At 39.6% G+C, this 22,544-nt stretch overlaps 1 protein-coding gene across 1 annotated transcript in view; it reads right to left on the reverse strand.

Moving 5' to 3' along the window:
* Positions 1-22,544, reverse strand: part of ARHGAP15 (Rho GTPase activating protein 15) — a 500,572-nt gene that overhangs the window by 418,699 nt on the left and 59,329 nt on the right. Inside the window, exons 3-5 of the mRNA XM_075001536.1 lie at positions 14,616-14,690; positions 9,568-9,629; positions 3,361-3,448 (exon numbers count right to left, since the gene is read on the reverse strand). Coding sequence (XP_074857637.1) covers positions 3,361-3,448; positions 9,568-9,629; positions 14,616-14,690 — 225 coding nt within the window. The remainder of the gene's footprint in view (positions 1-3,360; positions 3,449-9,567; positions 9,630-14,615; positions 14,691-22,544) is intronic.

A 22,544-nucleotide genomic window follows, 5' to 3' on the forward strand; every position in this document is an offset into this window, starting at 1 on the left:
CTACAGAGAGCTCAACAGGTAACCTCACCTCCCTTCTGCCTGCCCTTGTGGACACCATAGAGAAGGCTTGAGTCTGAGGAGGAGGACCACCCTAGGACCCAACCCCTGCCAGAGGTGGAGGCAGACAAGGGCTGAGGTCAGCAGCAGCACCTTGGCCATTATCCTGGACTTGGGATCCTCCAGCCAGGCCCCCTCCAGGGTGTCCATGGAGCTGAGTTAGGGACCCCACTGGTAAGTACCCCTTGTGTAACACATCCCAGGGTAGGGGGGGCAGATGCTGGCTCAGACAGGACCTCAAGCTTCAGGACCATCACGTGGAAACATGTGCTAGCCTCAGACCCCAGGAAGGCTAGTCACACAAGCACCAGCCTGACCCCAGACACACTGAGGAGCATGCCCACAGGTGAGAGTCAGCTACCACTCCCATGGACAGTGCTGTGAGCCACATATCTTTGGGGGGATCCTAGGTATGACTAGGTATTGCCCAACTCACCCACCACCCCTGGGAGGACCCCTCTGTGGCCAGACACCCCCTCCCCATCCACTTGACCATTGAGAGGGGGTGGGCAAAAAGCAACAGTCATCCCAGTCCCTAAGGCACTGTGGAGTTCCCATTTGGCAGGGCCCACTCTGCAAGCTTCCCCCTTTCCCTTCACTATGCTGCATAGGGCACAACATGCTGCCACAACTTGAGGGATGATGTTGTGCTCTCCCATGTCAAGGCGGGTGAGGAGGCACCTGAAACATGCCTTCAGGTGGCTGAAGTTGCACTGAGTCTGCATCCGTGTGCAGCTGAGTCAAGCATTAAGCAGTTCTTGGCTTGGGTCCAGCTGGCCAAAGTAGGGCTTTGTAAGCCAGGGCATGAGGAGGTAGGTGGCATCCCCCATGATGCACAGTGGCATGTGCATGTCCCGGACTGCCAGCTCCCAGTGGCAGATGAAGTGCACGGCACAGCCAGGACAACAGCTTCATTCAAAGAAAAGACAATCATCTTGCTGGTACCAGTGGAACCACCTGATCCTGCTCATAGTCTTTCTTTCTACTTGATGGGGTTAGGAGGAAGCTCTGGTTCTGTTTTAGACAAGAGGGGTGAAATGACTCTATTAGATTGCATTGACCCATGAGAACCTTATGCATGAGTCTCATGGTCCCCAGTAGAACCAATTTGAAGGTGGGTTGTGGAGGTCCCTAAGGCATGGATACAGTCAGTACCAAGGGCACATTCTGCATACAGGCTGGTTTCAGAAGGTTCTTGATCTCCTGTCTGGATGGCTCATTCTTGGAGGTGGGGATGGGAATTCCTCCAGTATTTCTGAATCTCCCAATGACAAAAAGGACAAATATGCTTCAACTGACAGTGCTGGTAGCTTGCTAGGCCCTATTCCTTCTGCCCTCAGCCCCACCCCTTCCACGATTCAGAGGCAGGTCCTGGTCCCACCTTGCCAATGTGTACCAGTGTGGCTGGCAGCCCCACTGGTTCCAACACCAGATGAGATTGCAGAGCTCATGAAATAAACATAATTTCTTATTCTTCCCAAAGTGCTCAGGGATCTGTCTGTCCATACCGGCAGAGCCAATACATGGAAGCTCTGAGTTATCCGGTCCTGTGGGGTGGTGGTGTCATCATCAGAGGTGGAGGTTCTCAATGGGTATGCTTCACTAGTACTGGTGACTTCTGGTCTTTAAACCTGGATTATCAGAGGGACTCTATTATGGGAGAACATATACTGCTTGTGAAAGTCATCAAGCTAACAAACAGTCTGGTTCAGCCCAGGGAGCTGTAACTGTGACAAAGGGATGATCTGCAGGTGTGAGACAGCAACCCGTTTAATCTTTGACCACTCTGCTGAGACTCCCATTAAGGGCATCAGCTGGTGCCAACTGTGTGAATGATGTGGACAGTTATCCAACAGGTGCAGGTCTAATATACCAGTACAGACAGATATGTGAACAAAATAGTTTTGAAGAGCAAATCACTATACATAAACAAATGTAATTTTCTCACCTATAACACAACATAATCCTATACATAGAATTCCTTATAAATTTTAATATATGCATAATGTTAATCTGCATAGCTTCTGAAACATATCATCCAGGCATTTCAGTATAAAAAGCTATTGAAATACTCTTAAAGAACCAGGTGTTCCCATTTCTTTTTTACTATTTTTTAACAAGCAACCCTTTGCACATGGGGACATGAAGTGCCAGGAAGTGTACCCATTAGAGAAGAGGTTATGCCAAACAAGATTGGTGGCTTAAGAGCACAGAACTAAACAAACTCATCACCTGCTACATATAAAAATTACTTTATTGTTTGTGACTCCTGCCAAAAAATGCACCTTCTTGGCCACCCATCACGTCAATAAGGTATGGCAGGTTTGATCAAGCCTTGGGAATCTTTCACAATAAGGCTTTGTCAAACCATCCTGTTCTTTTCGCAGTGTCATACATTCACTGACTTATGTTTCTGAAGTCTATACAAATGGTTTGTTGGCTCAGACTCCACAGTAACTTGAACTGAAGGGAGACATGCCACTATTGCTTGTGCAGTGTAACTGTCACATCTCTGAAAACCAAGATCAGTAGCCTCTCCTTGGGGCACAATAAAAAAGTACCACAAATTTCACTTTGTAGTAACTACAGCTATGGAAATTGCATTAAGCATATTAGAAGGAGTCACAAGAAATGTTTTGGAAGGTTAGCTGGATATAGTAGGTGACACATCTATCTGAAGATAAGAAATCACTTTGCTAACTTACAGAATTTTCCCCTTTGGTAACACCCTTTATTAAGGTGCCATTTATAAATAGTTAATTTTTTTATTAATGCATAAGCTACTTTACAGCATGCTGGATAACAACTGAAATTCATGTATTAAAGATGCACACATGGTTTAATACAATTTACATCTTATAATATCCTCTGCAACAAATTCCCATTACATCATCTGTTAAGCATTTATTACTAATGCATTTTATAACATGCTTTATAATATATTATTTGAGCAAGTAACTGCATTTAGTGAGCATTTCATAAATAAGAATAAAGCATTTGTAAATGGCACCTTAATTTAAAGTGTTACCTTCACATTACCGGTTAGTCACTCACCATCCATCTCACTTTACAATTATTCTCAAAATGTACCTCCTGGTAAAATACATGCTCTGTTGTATTCCTTCTCCCACCCTCCACCTGATTAAAAGCATATTGAGTCATTTTCTTACTGCTGTTTTAGATTTTTAATGATTAGCTATTTAGTTAGATTGCACTTATTTGTTCATTAAAATGTTCCCAAACTTTCTATTTACTGACAACTTTACTAAAAAGATGAGCACAGTAAGAGAGACAACTGCCTACCAGGTTAGCCAAAGCTGGCTGTTTGGACTCTTTGTAGAATTCTATTTTCCCACCAGCGAGAACAAGCCAAGAAGTAGACCAGTTTTTCCTTAAAAAATAAAATGAAATAAATTAATGGATCAAGTAAGCAAGAGCTATCTGTTGAGAAAGAAGATACTGTGGATTAATTCAATAACACTTCATATTTGTAGACCTGAGTTTCAATGTTTTCTCAGAAATGAAAATTGTCCAAATTCACACACTGTCAGCAAGTGTGCTTGTCTTCATGTTAAAGGAATTGCATCTGTTTACACCATATCTGACTGTGGCCTAATCGTTTGAAGGGTCAACTCCCTTAATTCACATTTGAAACTCAGGAAGGCTCCTATCCATCAAAGCACTTAAGCCTGTGCACAACTTTAACCAAATGAATAGTCCAATTGTAATCAATAGGACAATGCACATGCTTAAAGTTCACATGTGCTTAAGTATTTTACTGTATCATAGTTTGCACAACTGGGCACTGTTTGGGAAGAATAGCAAAGATGCCATAATATTAGACTGAGATATACAGAGCTGTGTAGAGGATCCATATTGAAAGTCCAGGAGATTCTCGGCTATGGCTACTCTACAGAGGTATTTAGAAATAAAATATTTTGAAACAGCTATTTTGAAATAACACAAGTATGCACAAAATGCATTTCAAAATAGCACCCAGATATTTCAAAATAGTATTTCTAGACACATAGCATTATTTTAGAATAGTCCAATTGGGCACCATTATAGCTTATTTCGAAATAGCATTATTCTATGTCTCAGCAGTTACATTATAAAATAACCATTTTGAAATAGGCATTATTCCTCCTGCAACAAGGGTTACCAATTTTGAAATAATGCATCCACTAGTTTGAATTTATTTTGAAATAATGTATACATCATGTAGATGCTAGCAAAGTTATTTCAGAATAACAGCTGTTATGTCAAAATATCTCTAGTGTAGACATAACCTCCATGCTCTTAATAAAAAATAGACAAACAAGAGGTTTTCAGCAGATCAAGGTACAAAGCAGCAATATTTTATATAAGCTATAGGAAAATGTAATAACATATAGAAGCTTTTCCATGTGTGAACACAAACAGCAACAACTTCTGTGGCACTCTGCTAATATGCAAGCTTCAATAAGCCTCACAGTCACAGACAGAGGTGTGAGAGCAATGAGTAATCTCCTCTTCCAGTCCCTTTAGACCTTTTGACAGGGCCTTGGACAGAGACAGAGAAGAGAAATATCCCAGGCAGTTTTCCTGATCTATCAAGGAGAGGAGAAAATAACTCACGGCCACTATCACCCACCCTGATTTCTAAGTTGAAGGGAGAAGAACAGGTCATCTTCAATCACTCTGATCATGTCTTGAGAGAAAAGGACCTTAGCTTAGGAACAAACAGGTCAGCTGAACACCCCAAAACAGCCTAACAGAGCACAGGTTCCTAATACCCTGTGCTAAGACCCAGCTAAGGCCTTTGATTTAGTTGCTGAATTCTAGCCTCTCTATGCCCATGACTATGTCTACACTAGCCCCTTCCTTTCAGCACAGGCATGGTAATGAGCGAGGTCAGAATATGCTAATGAGGCATTGCTATGACTATGCAGTGTCTCATTAACATAATGGTGTCTGTGGCGATTCGAAAGTGCTGCTTTCAAATAGTGTGCTACCCATGTAGACAGGGGCCTTTTGAAAGGACCGCCCCCCCCAGTCTTCAAAAGCCCCTTATTCCTATTTAGTGTTAGGAATAAGGGGCTTTTGAAGTCCAGGGGGTCCCTTCTAAAGGTCCCTGTCTACAAGGGCGGTGCACGATTTGAAAGTGGCACATTTGAATTGCTGCGGCTGCCATGATGATAATGAGGCGCAGCATATTCATGACAGGTCTTCATTAACATCTTTCAACCTCACTCATTACCATGCCCCTTCTGAAAGGAAGGAGCTAGTGTAGACGCGGCTCATATGTATTACCTGATCACTATGGTATTAGTGCAGACAGTGCTTTTTTTTAGTGCAGTAATTGCTGGTACTGACTACTGGCACCTCGGTAGCCCCAGCGATGGGATTGGCTGAGGGGAAGCTGGTGAAGAGCCATCTGAGTAATGGCACCTATTTTTTGTAAAACAAAGCAAAACAAAAACAAAAAGCACTGAGTGCAGGTATGCATGCTTATATTACAACTTAGCTATTAGTGGCAGATGCTTGCCCTAAATCAGGGGCCAGTATGCAAGGTATTTGCATTCTTGTGCACCACAGCCCTCTTTAGTAAATATATTTGGATTTGCTCAAGGATATGTAGGTTCGCTTTATTTGACACATCAACATAAAGCCTGTGATTTGGGAGCTGAGAAAAGCTATGTGAAAAATTCATGGTATTCAGAAAGTACCAAATTTCAAGATTCCCTACAAACTCAGATCAGATTCATCAGAAGGTTCCCTAAAGGTTTGTGACCTTTCCAGAAAATTTGGGCTCAGCCTCAAGAGAACCTGGACTGATTTACTATTTTGCATTGAAAATGAGAGTTTTGCTGTTGCAAAAAGCCAGTTTATGACCCTAACACGGGGGATAGGTTAAAGCTCGTATAATCCTACTTGAGGTAGCTTTAATCTATGTAGCTCAGTACTAGATCAGCAAAGCCAGGGTGACACAGGCCTCAGCATTGGCTTCAGAAGCCAACCTGCAATCCTGGGTAATTACTGGCAGGCTAGCCCACACTGAAGTCTGTCCTGCTTCAACCTGGAATTGTATTTTCTCTTTTTAAGGGGAACCCCTTTATGACACATGGGCTATGCTTACACTTAGGAAAAACTTCGAAATGGCCATGTTAATGCCCAAATCGAAGAATACTAATGAGGTGCTGAAATGAATATTCAGCACCTCATTAGCATTCTGCTGGCCACAGCACTTCAAAAGTGCCACATTTCACTCATGTGCAGCTCACCCTCATGGGGGTCCTTTTCATAAGGACCCTGCAATCATCGAAATCTTGTTATTCCTATCAGGTGAAACCAGGGCATTTTGAAGTATTTCTGAAGTGTAAACAAGACCAAGAAGATTCAGTGTGTTCTTGCAGAACATTGTGTAGCCAAAGCAGAATCTGACATTCAATGAGTGTATTTCATTTGAGGGTAGCTTCAGGACTTGGGGGGGTTCCTATCCTAATCCTTAAATTAAAATTTTTGTTAAATTAAACCTTCATCATTTCTACTTATTTACTTTTAATTTTTAGTTCACAAATCCAGTCTTTGTCTTTGTCTTTATTTTAATAAACTTAAATATGGTTTGGGGGATTATCAGTTTTTTCTCCAGACGGACATTCATGTATAGAATTTCACTGGATGAGGAAGAGTGTGGGCAAGGTTTTCAAGCCCTTTGGGAAAGTCAATTCATGTGTGACTGTACTCTTTTCCAGATATATCGTTGCTTTGAATATGTCACTCACAGACAACGAGCAGCAAGTCTAAATAAAGGGAGAAGATGGATAAAGTATACTTATACCAAATTTTACATGCAACATGGCTTTGTCTTTCATTCACAAAGGGAGACAGACAGCCCTGAATATAGGTATGCAGAAAGATTGAAACTGAAAAACAAAAAGTATATTAAAAAATCTTTTCGATTAACAGAATTGTTTTATATAAAGTGAAATAATGGTGGCAGAGTCACCAACGTACCTAATCGGGTGTCCTCAAATAGTAAACAGAATAAAACACTCAAAGCATCAGCCTAACAGCAGCTATATTGTTTGCATTCTATCAAATGAACACCTGATGGCAGCACATTATAACACCAACACTTCACAATTGCTTTGCCTCTTAAAACAGTAGTGTTTTAAAATCTGAATGGATAATGCCACATCTATGCATTGATCGTATTCTGCATGCTTTACCCCATATACCCTTAAGTAACGTTAAAGATATGATAGAATAATACTACTACTAATAATAACAATAATAGAAAATTAATTCAAAGTTTCAGGATTGCCAAGACACTTTGCTGTTTTTTCTCAAATTAGGATCTGACCACCATGAACTGTGTTTGTCATCTCCAAACTGGGCTATTGTAACATTGTATCCTTTCTTGAAGGGATAATAGATGCTAGAACTCCAATTATTAAAGCAGTCCCAATTTGAGCAGTATCTGCATTTCTTATAGGTTCCAGTTTGCTTTTGGTGTCAATTCCAGCCTCTGGTTCTAATCCGTTAGGCCCTCTCTGGGTTGGGTCCAAGTCACAGTCAGACCTACTTCTCCATTTTCAACCCTCCAAGATCTTCCACAGAATGATGCCTTTGATAGTCTTATAGGATAGATGTAAAGGACACCCCACCACATGTGAAACAGCAACTGGAGAGGAAATGACCCAAGTTCAGCTCTTTTTAGAGCTCACTACCAAGACTTTCCAGTTTGCAAAAGTCTTCTATCAAAAACCAAATGCAAGGCATGACAACAGAAAATGATGGAAATACAGACATGTAAATATCTTCATCCCTCTTTATAAAGGTTTAAGGGAAAGCTCAATCAGACCCTCAGTTTACTTGGGAATGATTCTTGTTTTGGTCAGTTCTCATTTCTCTATAGGAATTCAAAGCGTTTCTTAACTTCACCTTGTATATAGATACATTTGCTACAATAGAATATAATATGCTTCACTAATGGTGAGGTGTCATACAGCATGATCTTTGCAATGCCCAAGTGTCACCACCCACAGGCAGACTCAAACTTGGGATCTCTGCAGCTTAGTGCAGGAGCCTACACAGTTTTAACTAAAAACCAGCTGGAGTTCAGCTAAGCCTGTAGAGTAGACTCATTGTTTCTCTGTGTACGTCATGTAAGTACCACTACACAGGACAGGGAACTACACCCATTAGGGGTGTGGGTTACATATGGTCAAAAGAGTATTTGCTCCCAACCACATTAGAAAACCTGGCTTACTAACTCAAGTAGATTCTTACTATGTAGTAAGATAGAAACTTTAAACTGTAGCTCTTTCTTCAGACAGAATTTTATAATATATCAGTTGGTTAGTAATCTTCAAAAGGGTAGAATGAATTGTGTGAGTTTTCCCGCCATTCAGGTGCCTACTGAGATAGGATTTTCTTCAGTTCTCATAGTGTGAGGAAGTGGGTCTAATCCATGAAAGCTCATTACCTAACAGATTTGTTAGTCTTTAAAATACGACAGGATTGCTCGTTATTTGTGAAGCTACAGACTAATATGGCTACCCCTCTGTGACTACTCATCTCTCACCCTGTGTCTACATGAGCCCCTTCCTTTTGGAAGGGGCATGTTAACCAGGGGGTTCGAAAGATGCTAATGAGGTGTTGCTATGAATATGCAGTGCCTCATTAGCATAATGGCAGTCGCTGTGATTTGAAAGTGTGGCTTTCAAATTGCGTGCCACCCATGGAGACGGGAACCTTGTGAAAGGACATCCCCCAGTTTTTGAAAGCCCCTTCTTCCTACCTGGTGTTAGGAAAAAGGGGCTTTCAAAAACTGGGGTGTCCTTTCGGAAGGTCCCCGTGTCCATGCGTGGTGTGCAATTTGAAAGCCACAATTTCGAATCGCTGTGGCCGCCATTATGCTAATGAGGTGATGCATATTCATAGCAGTGCCTCATTAGCATCTTTCAAACCCTCTCATTAACATGCCCCTTCCGAAAGGAAGGGGCTCTTGTAGACCCAGCCTCAGTGTTTACCTGCCTGTGTTCCCACTGAAATCAATAGTAAAACTCCCTTTGTATTCAACAGCAGCAGAGGTAGGGCAGTGCTGACTGCTTTTAAAGAAGTTTTACTGTAGGTGCCTATAGGGAAGCACTAACTGTTTGGGTATCCAGATCACACCCCTGAAGCGCACACCAGCTGTGCCCAAACCTTGTCCAGCTGAAAACTGCATTGTGTCTATTTGTCTGGAGCCCAAAGGCTGCATCTAATGTGCATGAAATGGAAGGGAATTGCAGCTGTCCTCATTTTTAATGTGGAATCAGGGCTCATGGTTACATCATACAATGTAGCCTGGCAGCTCAAATCAACTATATGCTGGGAGCTGCATCCTCAGCAGGATACCACAACATATTAAACATGAGAGCACCCATGTGCAGAGTAGTAAAACTGTAGATTTTATTTGCTCCATATGCCAGACTTTGGCCACTTCTGACTACATTTTATCTGACAACATAAAATGCACAATACCTTAACTTCTTGCCTCCATCTGAAATCTTAGCTTTTAGAAGATATCCTTCTTTTTCTACTACCTGCAAGAAAGAATATTTATATTGTAAATATATCTTTCGTTAATATGAGCCAATTTATTTAGTACATGCTACAAAATTCTGTACATAGCAATGTCTAGAATTATGGTATTTTAAGATTTATTCCTACTGTAGTTATTGTAGCTATGATCCATACTTTTGAAGTTCTGGCAAATTATTTTTACGGAATGCCAATCAAATATATAGCAATACATTCAGAAAGAAACACTGAACATTTAAAAACAGAAAAGATTTAGGTGCAAGTAAAGCTGCTGATTATAAGTAAAAATTGATTAAATGTATCCTACTGGTTTGCTAATCATTCTGAGTGATATCAAATGTCAAAAGGAGTTTTGTTTACTTATAAACTATGCAGATTGTATATAAGCCTAGAACAACAGTACCCTCTGCTGTGAAATTGTTATCTCTAATAAGCTGAATAAGAACTAAATCAAGACCCTTGTAAGATGCAGAAAGACGTACTATCTGTGGTTGTGTCTTTCAGGTGAGATGTAATACAGGCTTTTGTAGCCGCCCTTAAATAGGAATTGTGTTTTTGTGATAGGGCAGCTTTTGTTGTTAAATTTACAACTGCACCAAAATGTTCCAGTGATATAACTTAGGAAAGAAATACTAAGTAGCTGTCAACTACCATCACAAGCTTGAATTTGAATTATAAATGAAAATTTCTTAACACGTATCTATCCACCATAACTGGGTCAGAGCATCTGGTGAGGCCAAACTGGCCAGAGCACAAATGTGTGTGTGCATAGAGGAGACTGTAAACCTGAAAGGTAGATCTCCAAGTCCTGGTAACTGCTCTGTTGTTTCTGCATAATGCTAGGACAGTGCTAGGACAGCCCATTTATGCTGGGCTGCAATACTCACAGGAGGCCAAAATTACAGTAGAGGACTGGTAGAGCTCAGGAGGGGTCCTGGCTCATTCCTTTCCTCAAACCACCAGCCTGCCACATATAAACAAACTCTTTGTTAAACCAAGAGCAAGAAAATTCGGTAGCAGAAGAGTTCCTGTGACATATCTATGGCACCAGAGGAGTATCCTTGTACATAGGACATTGAGGGGGTTGTTTCACCAATTTCAGGGTCAGATTATGCTGGCAATGCAACAAGTTACTACACTTTACTGAAGCATTTTGCCAATTACTTCAGTGCGTATTGAAGCAGCTTGTATTTTGGCCTTCTGCTAAACTACCTTGATCTGTAAACCCTCCCAGTGTTATTTGCTTAATAGGATCAAACCATGTCAGTACTTGGAAAAAAGAATTAAAGAAACACTTAAGTGGGGCAGGGAGTGAGAGTAATGATTTAGAAGACTGATTCTCAAACTATGTTTTTCAGACCACCTCATGATCTTTCCAAATGTCTCTCTCCCTCTGCAGCAGCTGACAAGTTTATTGGGGTGGAGAAGCCATCTCTCCCTCTTTTGCTCATTGTGGCAGTCCCTGACCTGTGGGTGGGCAGGATGAGCTGGCTGTCTTGCACCACAGCAGGCATATATAAGGTTGGCAAGTGGGGTCATCCATGGAGATGGGGAAAGTCATCACTTTCTCTACCCATCACTGCACTGCTCATTCTAAATTCTCCCTACCCATTCTTCTTACCCTACTGACCCCAATGCCCCACACTTATGCCTTATTTCCCTGAAGGCTGCCAACACACCTTATCCAAGCAGCTAATTAGTGAAACCACACATTCATGGCTCCACTAATTAGGAGACAGCACTTTATTTTCTCATGTGCTGCCACACACCTTAAAGGGAACTATCCACGGGCCACTTGAATGGAACTCGCAGACCGGTGGTAGTTCATGGCTCACAGTTTGAAACTCTGAGTTAAAAGATGACCTTCTCTCCTTTCAAACAATCACTTATGACCCCAGGAGAGTGCTAGTAACTTCTAACAGTCTCTGCAGAGTCACCACAGCTCAGGGTGGAGCAGCGGATTTCCTAAAAATTGTCAGGGGCTTTAACCTTGTATGAAGTCATATGTAACAATAGAAAGAAGTTTTATAATATATAGGGAGGATTTTAAAATCACATATACATTACTGTTCTTATTGTACAAAAATAAGAATATGTAAATAGAATGGTGCATATAATCATACCCAAAGGGTACTTGAGTTTCTTGTGATAGGTCTTGTTTGAAATACAGTGTGCATTATATGCATATCCATATACTTGTACATGAACCTGGAAAATCTGTATGACACGCTCCTCTGACCATAAAGAAATTTGTGCGTGCCTCTTCTACAATGTTCACTTTTCCCGTTCATAGATTCTAAGGCCAGAAGGGGACATTATGATCCTCTGGCCTGAACTCCTGTGTAACACAGGCTATAGAACTTCCCCTAAATCTTGACTTAAAAATTGTCAGTAATGGGGAATTCACCAGACTTCATGGCTGATGTTCCATGCTAATTCCTCAGTGTCAGTATGGCATGCAGAGGTGAAAAAATAAAAAAGTTTAAGACTGCAGACATTGTTCATCCAAATTACATCATTATTACATCTTGCTAGAGAAGGGGGAATAATTTCAGATAAAGTAAGAACCCAATCTACATGTATTTTTTTCAATAATACTTGTAAAACATCCTTAGACTGTTTTCCATCCCTTATTATCCTTCATTTTTTGTTGCTTTACATTTGTAGTCAGAACCAGAGGTGCTTAATGTTAGATAAGAAGGTTAGTCTTCCAATATTTCCACTCACTTGGGAAAGGCAGGCAGGAAGAGCTTATTTATCAACAAGTTGTTGATGGCTTCTCCAAATCAGACCCAAATTTTGATCAGACTAAGATTCAACTATCACTACACATAGATCAGGTTTTATTTGCATTTGAATAAAATAAAACACTGAAATTTCAATACTCAGTCTGAAAAATCTTTATGCTGAAATCTGATGGACAGAATCCACTTCTAGATCAGAGCACTGCTACTCAGACTGCTGTCTAGAACTATTTTGAACTGGAATAAGAAATGAGTACACCAAAGCTGAAGCCTCTAAGGTATTCAAATCAATCTACACAACCATCTCATTTCAACCTAAATGTCTCGTACTAACTTCAATATTTCAAAGACTCAAAGATTGTTATTGCACTCTCTTTCTGTATCCTGGGACTAGAAGTGTTCCTGGTAATATGCAAAAGGCTCCTTGTTTCTATATACGGAAGTTGCTTATATATTATTCTATTTGAATAAGTACGGTGATTGTCTTTTAAAAAGTTATCACTGTCTTTGATAACATTATGTTATCATAGTATTCACTGATATTCTCTACATTTAGTACAGTGAATGCCAAGGGAATACTGCAGTAATATTTTTTAGTTACGCAGGCAGTTGAAAATGTTTCAAAGGTACCACTCTATATTTATATGTACTTGTACTGTATAGAGAAATACGTGCACACATTTTGCACAGTACATCCACTAATGTCCATTTCCTTGTCTTCTAGGACAATTCAGTTTATTCTTCAGTCCTTCATCTGATGGATGAAATGGGGTTACAAAATCATGAAATGTCCTTATAGTAAGTACTCTCTTTTCATTCTGCCTCAGTAAATATCCATCATTTATTTTCGAGTTGTTGACCTTCCTGCACCTTTCCAGCTGAGGAAAGGTTGCAAGAATAAACCAAAATACCCTGGAAGAATTAGCATAAAAATAAGACACTGGAGGCCTAGAACTGCTTCTTTTTGCATTTCATGACAGTATTAAATATGAAATTGTGTCTCTGCCTCATGAGAATATATTGTGCATACCTATTATGGACAGTGATGTACATTCATATATTTGTGTGTATTTATATAAGAAAGCATGACGTAGACTACTAGTGTTACTGTAAAATAGTATTAGAAAAAAATAATTAATACTATAACTTTTTTAAACTGAACTATATATGGGACCTTGGCTAGATTCTGAAGAGAAGTTTAACCTAACAAAAGCCCCCTTGCAATCAATGTCATTATGTTCATTAAGCTGAATTTCCATTTTATTATTCTTTTAACAACAGAATCTTTTTATTCAACAAAATTCTACAGGTAACTAAATACGTACAAAAACTGAAGTTAAAACATACTATCATGGACAGAGGCAGAAAAATATCTTTATAATATCTTTATTCTTTTCAATATATTTTTGCTCATCACTAAATCCCAAACTTCAAAAAAAATAAATTTTCATCATGTGTTCCCTAATTTTGGTTATTCTGCCAATTTAAATTTATATTTCTTTTCTAAAATTATCAGTTAACTAAAATCCAGCTATTACTATTGTTCAAATGTTGGCCCCATGCTACTGATTCAATAGCAAATTGAAACTTTACACCATTCACATACTTTGTCATTTCTAATATTACAACTCCACTGAGGAACAAACTTTCCACGTCTTTGGTTCTTTTTATCCCCTTAACATATTAAGTCATTCAGAGCATCAGTAGTTAGTCTTCCATACAACACACAGGGCTCGTCTACACTACTACCTTCCTTCAAAGGAAGGATGATAATTAGTGTGTTGGGAGTTTACTAATGAAGTGCTGCCATGCATAGGCAGCACTTCATTAAGCAAATCCCCTTCCCCCCACGGCAACCCCAAAGTTTTAAACTTCAGAGTACTGGCACACATCTAGCCACAGCGAACCCACCGGTACTTTGAAGTGCTGGGGCAACTTCTAAGTCCCCTTACTCCTCCGACTTCTAAGTTGCCCTGGCACTTCGAAGTGCCGGTGGGTGCACTGCAGCTAGACGTGTGCCGGTACTTTGAAGCTGAAAACTTCGGAATTGCCATGGGAGGAGGAAAATTTGCTTAATGAAGTGCTGCCTATGCATGGCAGCACTTCATTAGTAAACTCCCAACACACTAATTACCATCCTTCCTTTGAAGGAAGGTGGTAGTGTAGACACAGCCATAGTGTAATTCCATTAACAACATTTAAAATAAGTAAGCTATATACAGATTCTGGAATACAATTCCTTACCGTTTGTTCCTGTGGACTAATAATGTCTGTGAGTATTAAGTTATGTTGGGAATGATTTCTTCTATGACGAGATATCTGAAAATAGATTAATTTACAACTTAGAATCACCTTGATACAATGGTACAAAATCAAATAAGGTTTACATATAAGGATAGATTTAAAAAATCTGTTGACAGAACATGTACAGTTTGTGTATATGTACATGGGTATTTTATATATTAAATAAAGATGTTTTTGAAAACCTGTTTCCCAGTGAACATGAATAGACTTTAGGATCATTCCTAATCCTACTATCTGCATTGAAAACTACCCAATTAAGTGAAAAATCAACTGGCTCATAAAGCCTTCTGAGCTTACCTAGTACACTTCATTCAAGGATCTCAAAGTAGATGGGCAGTATTATCCCCATGTTACAGATAGGGAAATTGAAGCAGAGAGAGGGTTATAATGAGTTCAAGGCCGTATACCAAGTCAGTGACAGAACCAGGAGATAGGGCCAGGAAAAGAATCTAATGTGTCTAATGTTCCCACATTTGCAATGGCTCCCACAAATCTTCCATGACCAGACAGCTAAATAAATATTTTGGTCCCGATTCTGTTGCCTGGAATGGGTTCTTAATTTCTTTCAGTTCCCCTCTGTTTTTCTAGGAGAAAAGAATACAGTAAAAAACTGTAATAGAAGCATTAAACATGATCCTAGAAAATTATGAGGACTAAACAAATATTTTACAATGAACCTAAATCTCACCTGCATTCAGGTTTCCATACAAATCTGAAACTCAGGTGAGGTTACCCAAAGATATTCCAGGGCTTTTTGTAAAAGTTGGTTGTGCTTTAATTGAGTTTCAAACACGAGAGAGAGTAATTTATAGTTTGGGGTTGGAATCCTACTGAACTGAATTGATTTTACTTGGTTCCAACCAAAACCAGGGGAAAAAAGACTTTCACTCCCTGTAATTCATTCTCTTCTCACCTACATAGTTAACAAAAAGCCAAATGTATTCTGTTCATATTTAAGTATTTCCATCTACCTACTGTTTTTAATTAACCCATGGGTCCTCTCTTAAAAACTGTTAACCGTATTATGGTGCCATATTTTTCTGCACACTTTGCCTTCTTGTTTATATGTAACAATTAACATTTTAAGTCATAAAATCTGTATCTTAGGTAGAGCTAATGCGCTTAATGAATTACCACTTATAAATACAAACATTTCAGACAACGAGATAAACATTCTTCACAATTCAAAAGTTTCTCTGACCTATTTATAAAGAATATCACTTAACAATTTCATTAGGGGTGAGTAACAGCTGGTGACATGGCTATGTCCTAAAGTGTTTTTCTCTCTTAATATTCTGCATCTTAAGCAATCGAGCTTTCATGAGAAATACTTTAGTTAGTGGCAGTGCCTCCTTTGGGGAGAAAAAAAATGTCAGACCACATTTTCTGTATTTTGCAATCTTGTTTTCAGGAGTGTCATGTTCCTGTTTTATTAACATGGAGGGTAAACAAGAATGATTTGCTGATGCTACCGAGAGAACTTCTAAGACTGTCCTCTTTCTATTTAGATTTTGGATTGAACTTAATATTAATGCAAACAGAGGCATGTGTATAAATTCAAAATAAGTTAATTCAGTTTATCTTTTTTCTTTAACCTCTGAAAATTGTGGATAACATATACTGTGCAAAACAAAATTAACTGTTCAGGTCTAGATCGTGTAAATTCTCTCTTACCAACTGCCACACATAATTATTCCTTAACAGGGCATATTGCTGTAAAGGATATTTTTAAAATATCATTTTCTCTCAAACAAACTATATCAAACACCCACTATTCCCCAAGGCCTATTTTATAGCCAAGCAACATTCAGTGGGTTGGTGACTCAAGAATCAAAATGCGGTGTTTTGTGGCCCTCCTGCATACCACCTTTGGGCTGTCCACTGGAGTGATCAGAGATCTTCATTTTGTTCCAGTCTTGGGCACCATGGCCAGAGCAGGAATAAAGAGAACCTTCCCCATGCTGCCTGACAAATGCTAATGCTTGAAGCCACCAAGAATAAATAGACAGAGAGAGAGAGAGAAGGGAGAAGCATCCCTCAGTTTCCTGAGTCAGTCCAATTGTCCATCTCAGAAGGACTGACAGACTTGTCAGGTCCTTGGGTGAAGGGTGGGGAAGACAATGTTCCATTCTCCCAGAAGGGACAAGGCATTGGGCAGAAGGACTAGGGGCAGCCAGCCCTAGTCCTGTGCTTTGGTGGTGATTTATAGAGCCTGAAACTCTGGATGATGCTACTGTCGGTAGCTAAGAGCCCTGGTCCCTTTTGAATTACTGTGCCCCAGGTGCAGATGCCCCCCTATGTCATCTGGCCTGGGCCATCCACACACCTTTCTCCAAAAGTGGCTCATACCACAGCAGGGCAGTTGGACTGATCCACTCCATCATTCCCTCTCCTGGCTTCTGAGAGTCAGAGGACTGGGGATGCCCTGAAAATGGGGTGATATCTGTGACTGACAGCCATTGATGAACCTCTGCTCCATAAACTTATCTAGTTCTTTTTTAATCAGTTATTTTTCTGGCCTTCATCACATCCTATGGAAATGAGTTACACAGGCTAATTGCACATTAAGTGAAAAAGTAGTTTAACTTATTTGTATTAAACATGCTGCCTATTAATTCCATCAGCTGACTGAATTCTAGTGTAATGTAAAGGGGTAAATAACACTTCCGGATTCACTTTTCCCCACACTATTCATGATTTTGTTAATCTCTACCAGATACCTCTTACTCCACTCTTTTCTAAGATGCACATCTTAATGTTTTCACTTTCTCCATGTTTGGAAGCCACTCCAGACCCCTGATCATCTTTGTCACCATTCCCTGATCCTTTCCTAGTTCCACTCTACCCTTTTTGAGATGGGACAACAAAGTATTCAAGGTGTAGGCATACATTAGAGTGGCATGATGGTATTTTCACTCTCATTTTCTACTCCTTTCCAAATAGTTCCTAACACTCTGTTAAGCTTTTTGAATACTGTTGTACAGTGATCTGAAGTTTTGAGACAATTATTCAGCATCACTCCAAAGCCTTTTTTTCAATAGCCAGAGCTAAATAGAACCCATCATTACATGAGAGTTTGAAATTATTTTTCAAATATTTATTACTTTGTATTTATTGATGTTTAAATTCATCTGCCATTTTGTTGCTCAGTGACATAGTTTTGAAAGAGTCCCTTCTTTGCAGTCCATTTCAGATTTAGTTATATTGAATAATTTTGTATAATCTGCAAATATTTCAACATCCACAATTCTTTCCTTTTCCCAGGACAGTGTATTGAACATACTGATCCGGTGGGATCCTAGTGTAGCCTCCACTATTTACTTCTATTACATAATTGATCATTTATTCCTCATTGGCCTGTAATTGCCAGGGTTCCTTTTGGAGCCTTTTTCAAACAACAGCACTTATCTAGCAATGAGGCTTATTTCAGCAACATATTCCATACTGCATTTTGTAGTTTTGCAATTCCATATTTGAGTTCCTTTGGCATTTCATGACTACTGTCCATTCCTGGTGATTTATTGCTATTACATGTACCCATTTATCTTTTTTTTTTCTTTCCTCCTGAAAAGTCTTCTACTGACACATCAGTATGGGACAGTACTTTATATTTGTCACCCAAATAGAGTAAGTGAGAAGTGAATGTCTCCTGCGTATCCTCTGTAGTGAAGAAAGTCAAATAGACTGACAGAAATTACTGCATTCAAGAGTTCCAGAAAGCAACACACCCATTGCTAGCTCCAGACAGAGCTGACCTTCTTGCCCCATTATTATGTTAATTAGAAATCTTCATTGTGCACATACCAAAAATGTTAGTTGCATGCGTGCAGTGAAAGAAAAGAGGACTCTTCCTTATTTATTAAAGGATTAATATATTAATAGTTTGTGGAAAACAGACTTCAATTTCTCTGTAAGTAGAAAATATAATACCATAGCAAGTACTGATGGTGGATTCAAATGCAAGAGACTAAAATCTTCTTCAGGGCCTGAGACTAACTCTAGATGAAGTCTTTGAACATGTGGCTTATTTCTGTAGTCAGTCAAGCCAAACCGGCACTGATTTTTTTTTTTTATTCATTTCAATTCACGGGGAGTATTTGGCTTAGGAATAGCATCACTCCTATTCACATCTCCATAAACTGAAACAAAGTACCTTAACAGGAACTCCCATTGGACAGACAGCTGCCTTGGAAACAATTTACAAGTGAATCCCCAAGTTTGCTTTACGCAAAATGGTCAAAAGCTAGGTGATTACTAATAGCTGTAAGGAGCACATGCATCTAGAGCAGGGTTTTCCAAACTTGGTATAGCCAGGATCTGTTTTTTTCCAGTACCTTCTTCTGCAGCCCAAAAATATAAACACATAAAAATAAGAATGAAAAAAATGAATACATTTTCACTGTTTATTATTTATTCATAATAATAGTACACAGCAATAATTTGAATATTTTTTAAATGACCCATATTTTTTTCCCAAAATGACCAGTACTGGGAAATGCTGATCTAGAGAAAGATACACTCCACTAATGTGGTTCAAAGACATTCATCCTAGATAGGTACTGCAGAAGGTTATGATTTAGGATTTCAGTAACCCAATACCACACACCCCATTATCCTAATAAAGTGAAGCTGAAGCTAAATAATATTATAACACCTTTATCTCATCCCATTGTGTGTTATGAAAGGCAGAGATTTATATGAGTTGTTCAACAACAAAAAGGAATTTGGAAGAAAGTCCTATTCTCAGCAGCTTTCTGATCTGATGAACATTCTTCAGTCAGCAACAATGTCACCTGCAGCATTAAAAAAATCCACTCAGTGATGGCCTGCAAGTCTGTGGGCAAGTCTGGTTTTGTTAAATTCAGCCTCAGCAACTTCTTCACCCTCCCTCCCCAGTTAGCTAAAGGGTATTCCTCTAATCTACTAGAGTTATTCTATCATCCAAGAATGATGGAGTGTCATACTTCTGTAAACATATAAAGCCTCTGTAAAACAAGCCTGCCACCCCAGTAAGAACTGATAACTCTCTCCACTACTAGTAACATGGTTTAATGTAAGTAAAATATCTGAACTTTCACAATTAGTTGATCTCTAGCATCATTCCTTCTGTGCTCCCATTTGTTTTCAAAATGCATTCCAAAAATACACTTTAATTTGAGGGTTCACCCAGTGTGCCAGTAAATCAATCCCGGGGGCGGGGATGGAGGGAAAAAAACAAAAACCAACCAAACAAGAACCCACTGAGCATTTCTGATCACTCTTATAACACCAGGATCAATATCTTAATGAGAGTTTTGAGACTCAGTATTCACAGTAGGAATCTGATACCAATCTCACTTATCTGGGCAATGATACTCCAATCTTTGTGTGTAACCAAAACTAACCAAGAGAGCTGGGATTTCAAATATGGACTCCTAACAAGCTGCTCAAACATAATCTGTGAAGAATTGTTATCCGGCAATTATCTGAAGAATAAATTACAAACAAATGAATTCCAGATAATTGCAAGAGGTTCATGGACAATTCACAAACAGAACCAAATTTGTTGAATATATTATTCACTGTGAATTATTCATTAAACACAGTACCAATTGCAAACTGGCAGAATCAGTCTCCAGATCATTACAACTTCTAGAGAATTACACTGTTTTGGTTAACAGAGTAAAGATGATTTGCTTCCATAATTTCCTCAAAAATAGGTGTGTTATACTAACAAGAAATATTTTTTATGGAACTTCTCTGCAAGGATATTTTCACTCTCGCCAAGCTTTGATCTCCTTTGCAAGGTACTTCTCCACTGGTTGTGTCTATTATTTTACAGCATTGAACTCAGATTGTAACTTCTATAATGGAGAATCCCTTGTGAATGCCCCAAAGTGGGTCCATGCTAGGTAAGCTCTTTGGACATGTGCTTAAGTGGTTTGCTGGATCAGGGCCAGAACATTCAGAGCCTTGCAGATCAAGCTTTCCATTTGCAGCTTATGTTTGCTGTACAAATGCAAAACTAGACCCAAACTTCTTTTACTCCCATTCACACAACAAAGGAAAGGCAGGTAATACTGATTTAATAACATCTGTATTTATTTTATCTCCAGTCATGCAAATACCACAGAGATGGACAGATCCTAGACAGATAATTAACAGTAAATAGGAAAATTTACTATCACTATTCAAGACCCATTCTTTGCTGTTCTGGGACAAACCACCACCACAACCTGAGGAAATGATCATGGCACAACTCTGAATTTTCTGCTTCCTCCTAGTCATCTGAATATTTCATGAGGATTCAACCCAGAGATCACCCCAATCATTTCCTCAGATGAGGAGGACCCGTACTATTAAGAGATGGGTCTGGACTCTCCCCAGAGTCAACAAGTCCCTTGATCTGATAATTTCAGTAACAGCTCCACAGCCCCTATTGCACTCTCAGCTTTTGCAGAGCATAACTCCAGGGAAATTCTACTGGAGAAACACACTCAGGACTACCCCCAGCAATTGCTGCTTTAGGGACTCTCTGTAAAGGGAAGAGGTGATAGAAATCATAACATGAAGCTGTAGCTTTAACTTTTCATCCTGCTTTTCCCACATGGCTTTAAGAGAAGCAGGAGGATAAGGTATAACCTGAATATTGCTCTCACCTCTCCTCATGCTGTTCCTAGCCTTCCCCGCTCCCAGAAACAGAGATTGCACAGGATCCATAGGGGATAGAGGTACGGTGCCGGGGAGTGACTGAGATCTCTCTGCACAGGAACAGGTATTTGCCTAGAGGGAACTGTTATATGCTATCTAAGAATCAGAATCTATCCCCACATCATTTAATAAGGAAACCACTTCACAGCTCTCACACATTTGAGTATATCACATTATCGTCATGAGAATCTGTAGACTCAAGGAAAAATAGATTTGTATTACATTCCCTCGGCATGTCTGGTTCGAGCACACTGCCCTCTACATTCAGTTCAGATCTCTGGAGTGTGAGAGAGTAATGATAACGATTTTGTTTCCCTTGACCTCTTGATCACTTATAAATCAGAGCCCTATAAACCTTTTCCACATTGAGAGAGTCCTCCTTCATAATCAAGCCTATAAAATGTAGGTATTTTATATCAGTGCAATTTAATAGAAAAGACTACACTTTACAGGATCAGGGTTTAGTCTAGATAAACGTCCTAGCAGTCAATTTACTCCAAATGTAACCACATTTATTCAGCTGCTTTAGTCAATATGAGTAAGAATACAAAAAAAAAGGAAACAAAAGTTCAAAACTGAGGTTAAATTTGGTTCTATCCTTAAGGTGTATTAGATAACACTAAATAGCAATTGTGGGGTCTGTTCCAAAACATGAGGATCACTAAGGCTGTGCTATATTCCTCACCACAGCTGTTGCTGGGTATCTAATTATAATTTTTGCCTCCTGTAGTTATATCAAAAGCTTCTCTTCTGCCTCCATCAGGGATTGTGCGTTGTGACAAAACTCTTAATACTACACAGTGTGTCCTGCACTTCTGAGAAGGTATAGGCTTAGTATTCTCTTTCCCCCAGTCTGGGGAAAGACAGCAACTCCCCAGCTAATTGCTTACCTCACTGGTGAGCTACAATTTCAGTCTATCCCCTGTATTTTAGGGGCATTCCCTAGTCTGATTTAGCCACTCTCATTATTGGAAGAGCAGTGTGAAGAGGGAAGGGTGAAAAACCTCTTACTTTCTAGTGACCTTTCCAAATATGGGGGGCAAAGGACTAACTTTCTGAACTCAGTCTCTGCCCCTCTAGCAGGAATTTTCCTCCCTTGGACTTCAGGGAGGCAAAGAAAATGCTCCCTGGGCAGAAGTCTCCTTGCCCCGCCCCTCACCTCACCTCACCTCACCGCCC

The sequence above is a fragment of the Carettochelys insculpta genome, chromosome 8 (assembly GCF_033958435.1).
Source record: "Carettochelys insculpta isolate YL-2023 chromosome 8, ASM3395843v1, whole genome shotgun sequence".
Taxonomy (NCBI): Eukaryota; Metazoa; Chordata; order Testudines; family Carettochelyidae; genus Carettochelys; species Carettochelys insculpta.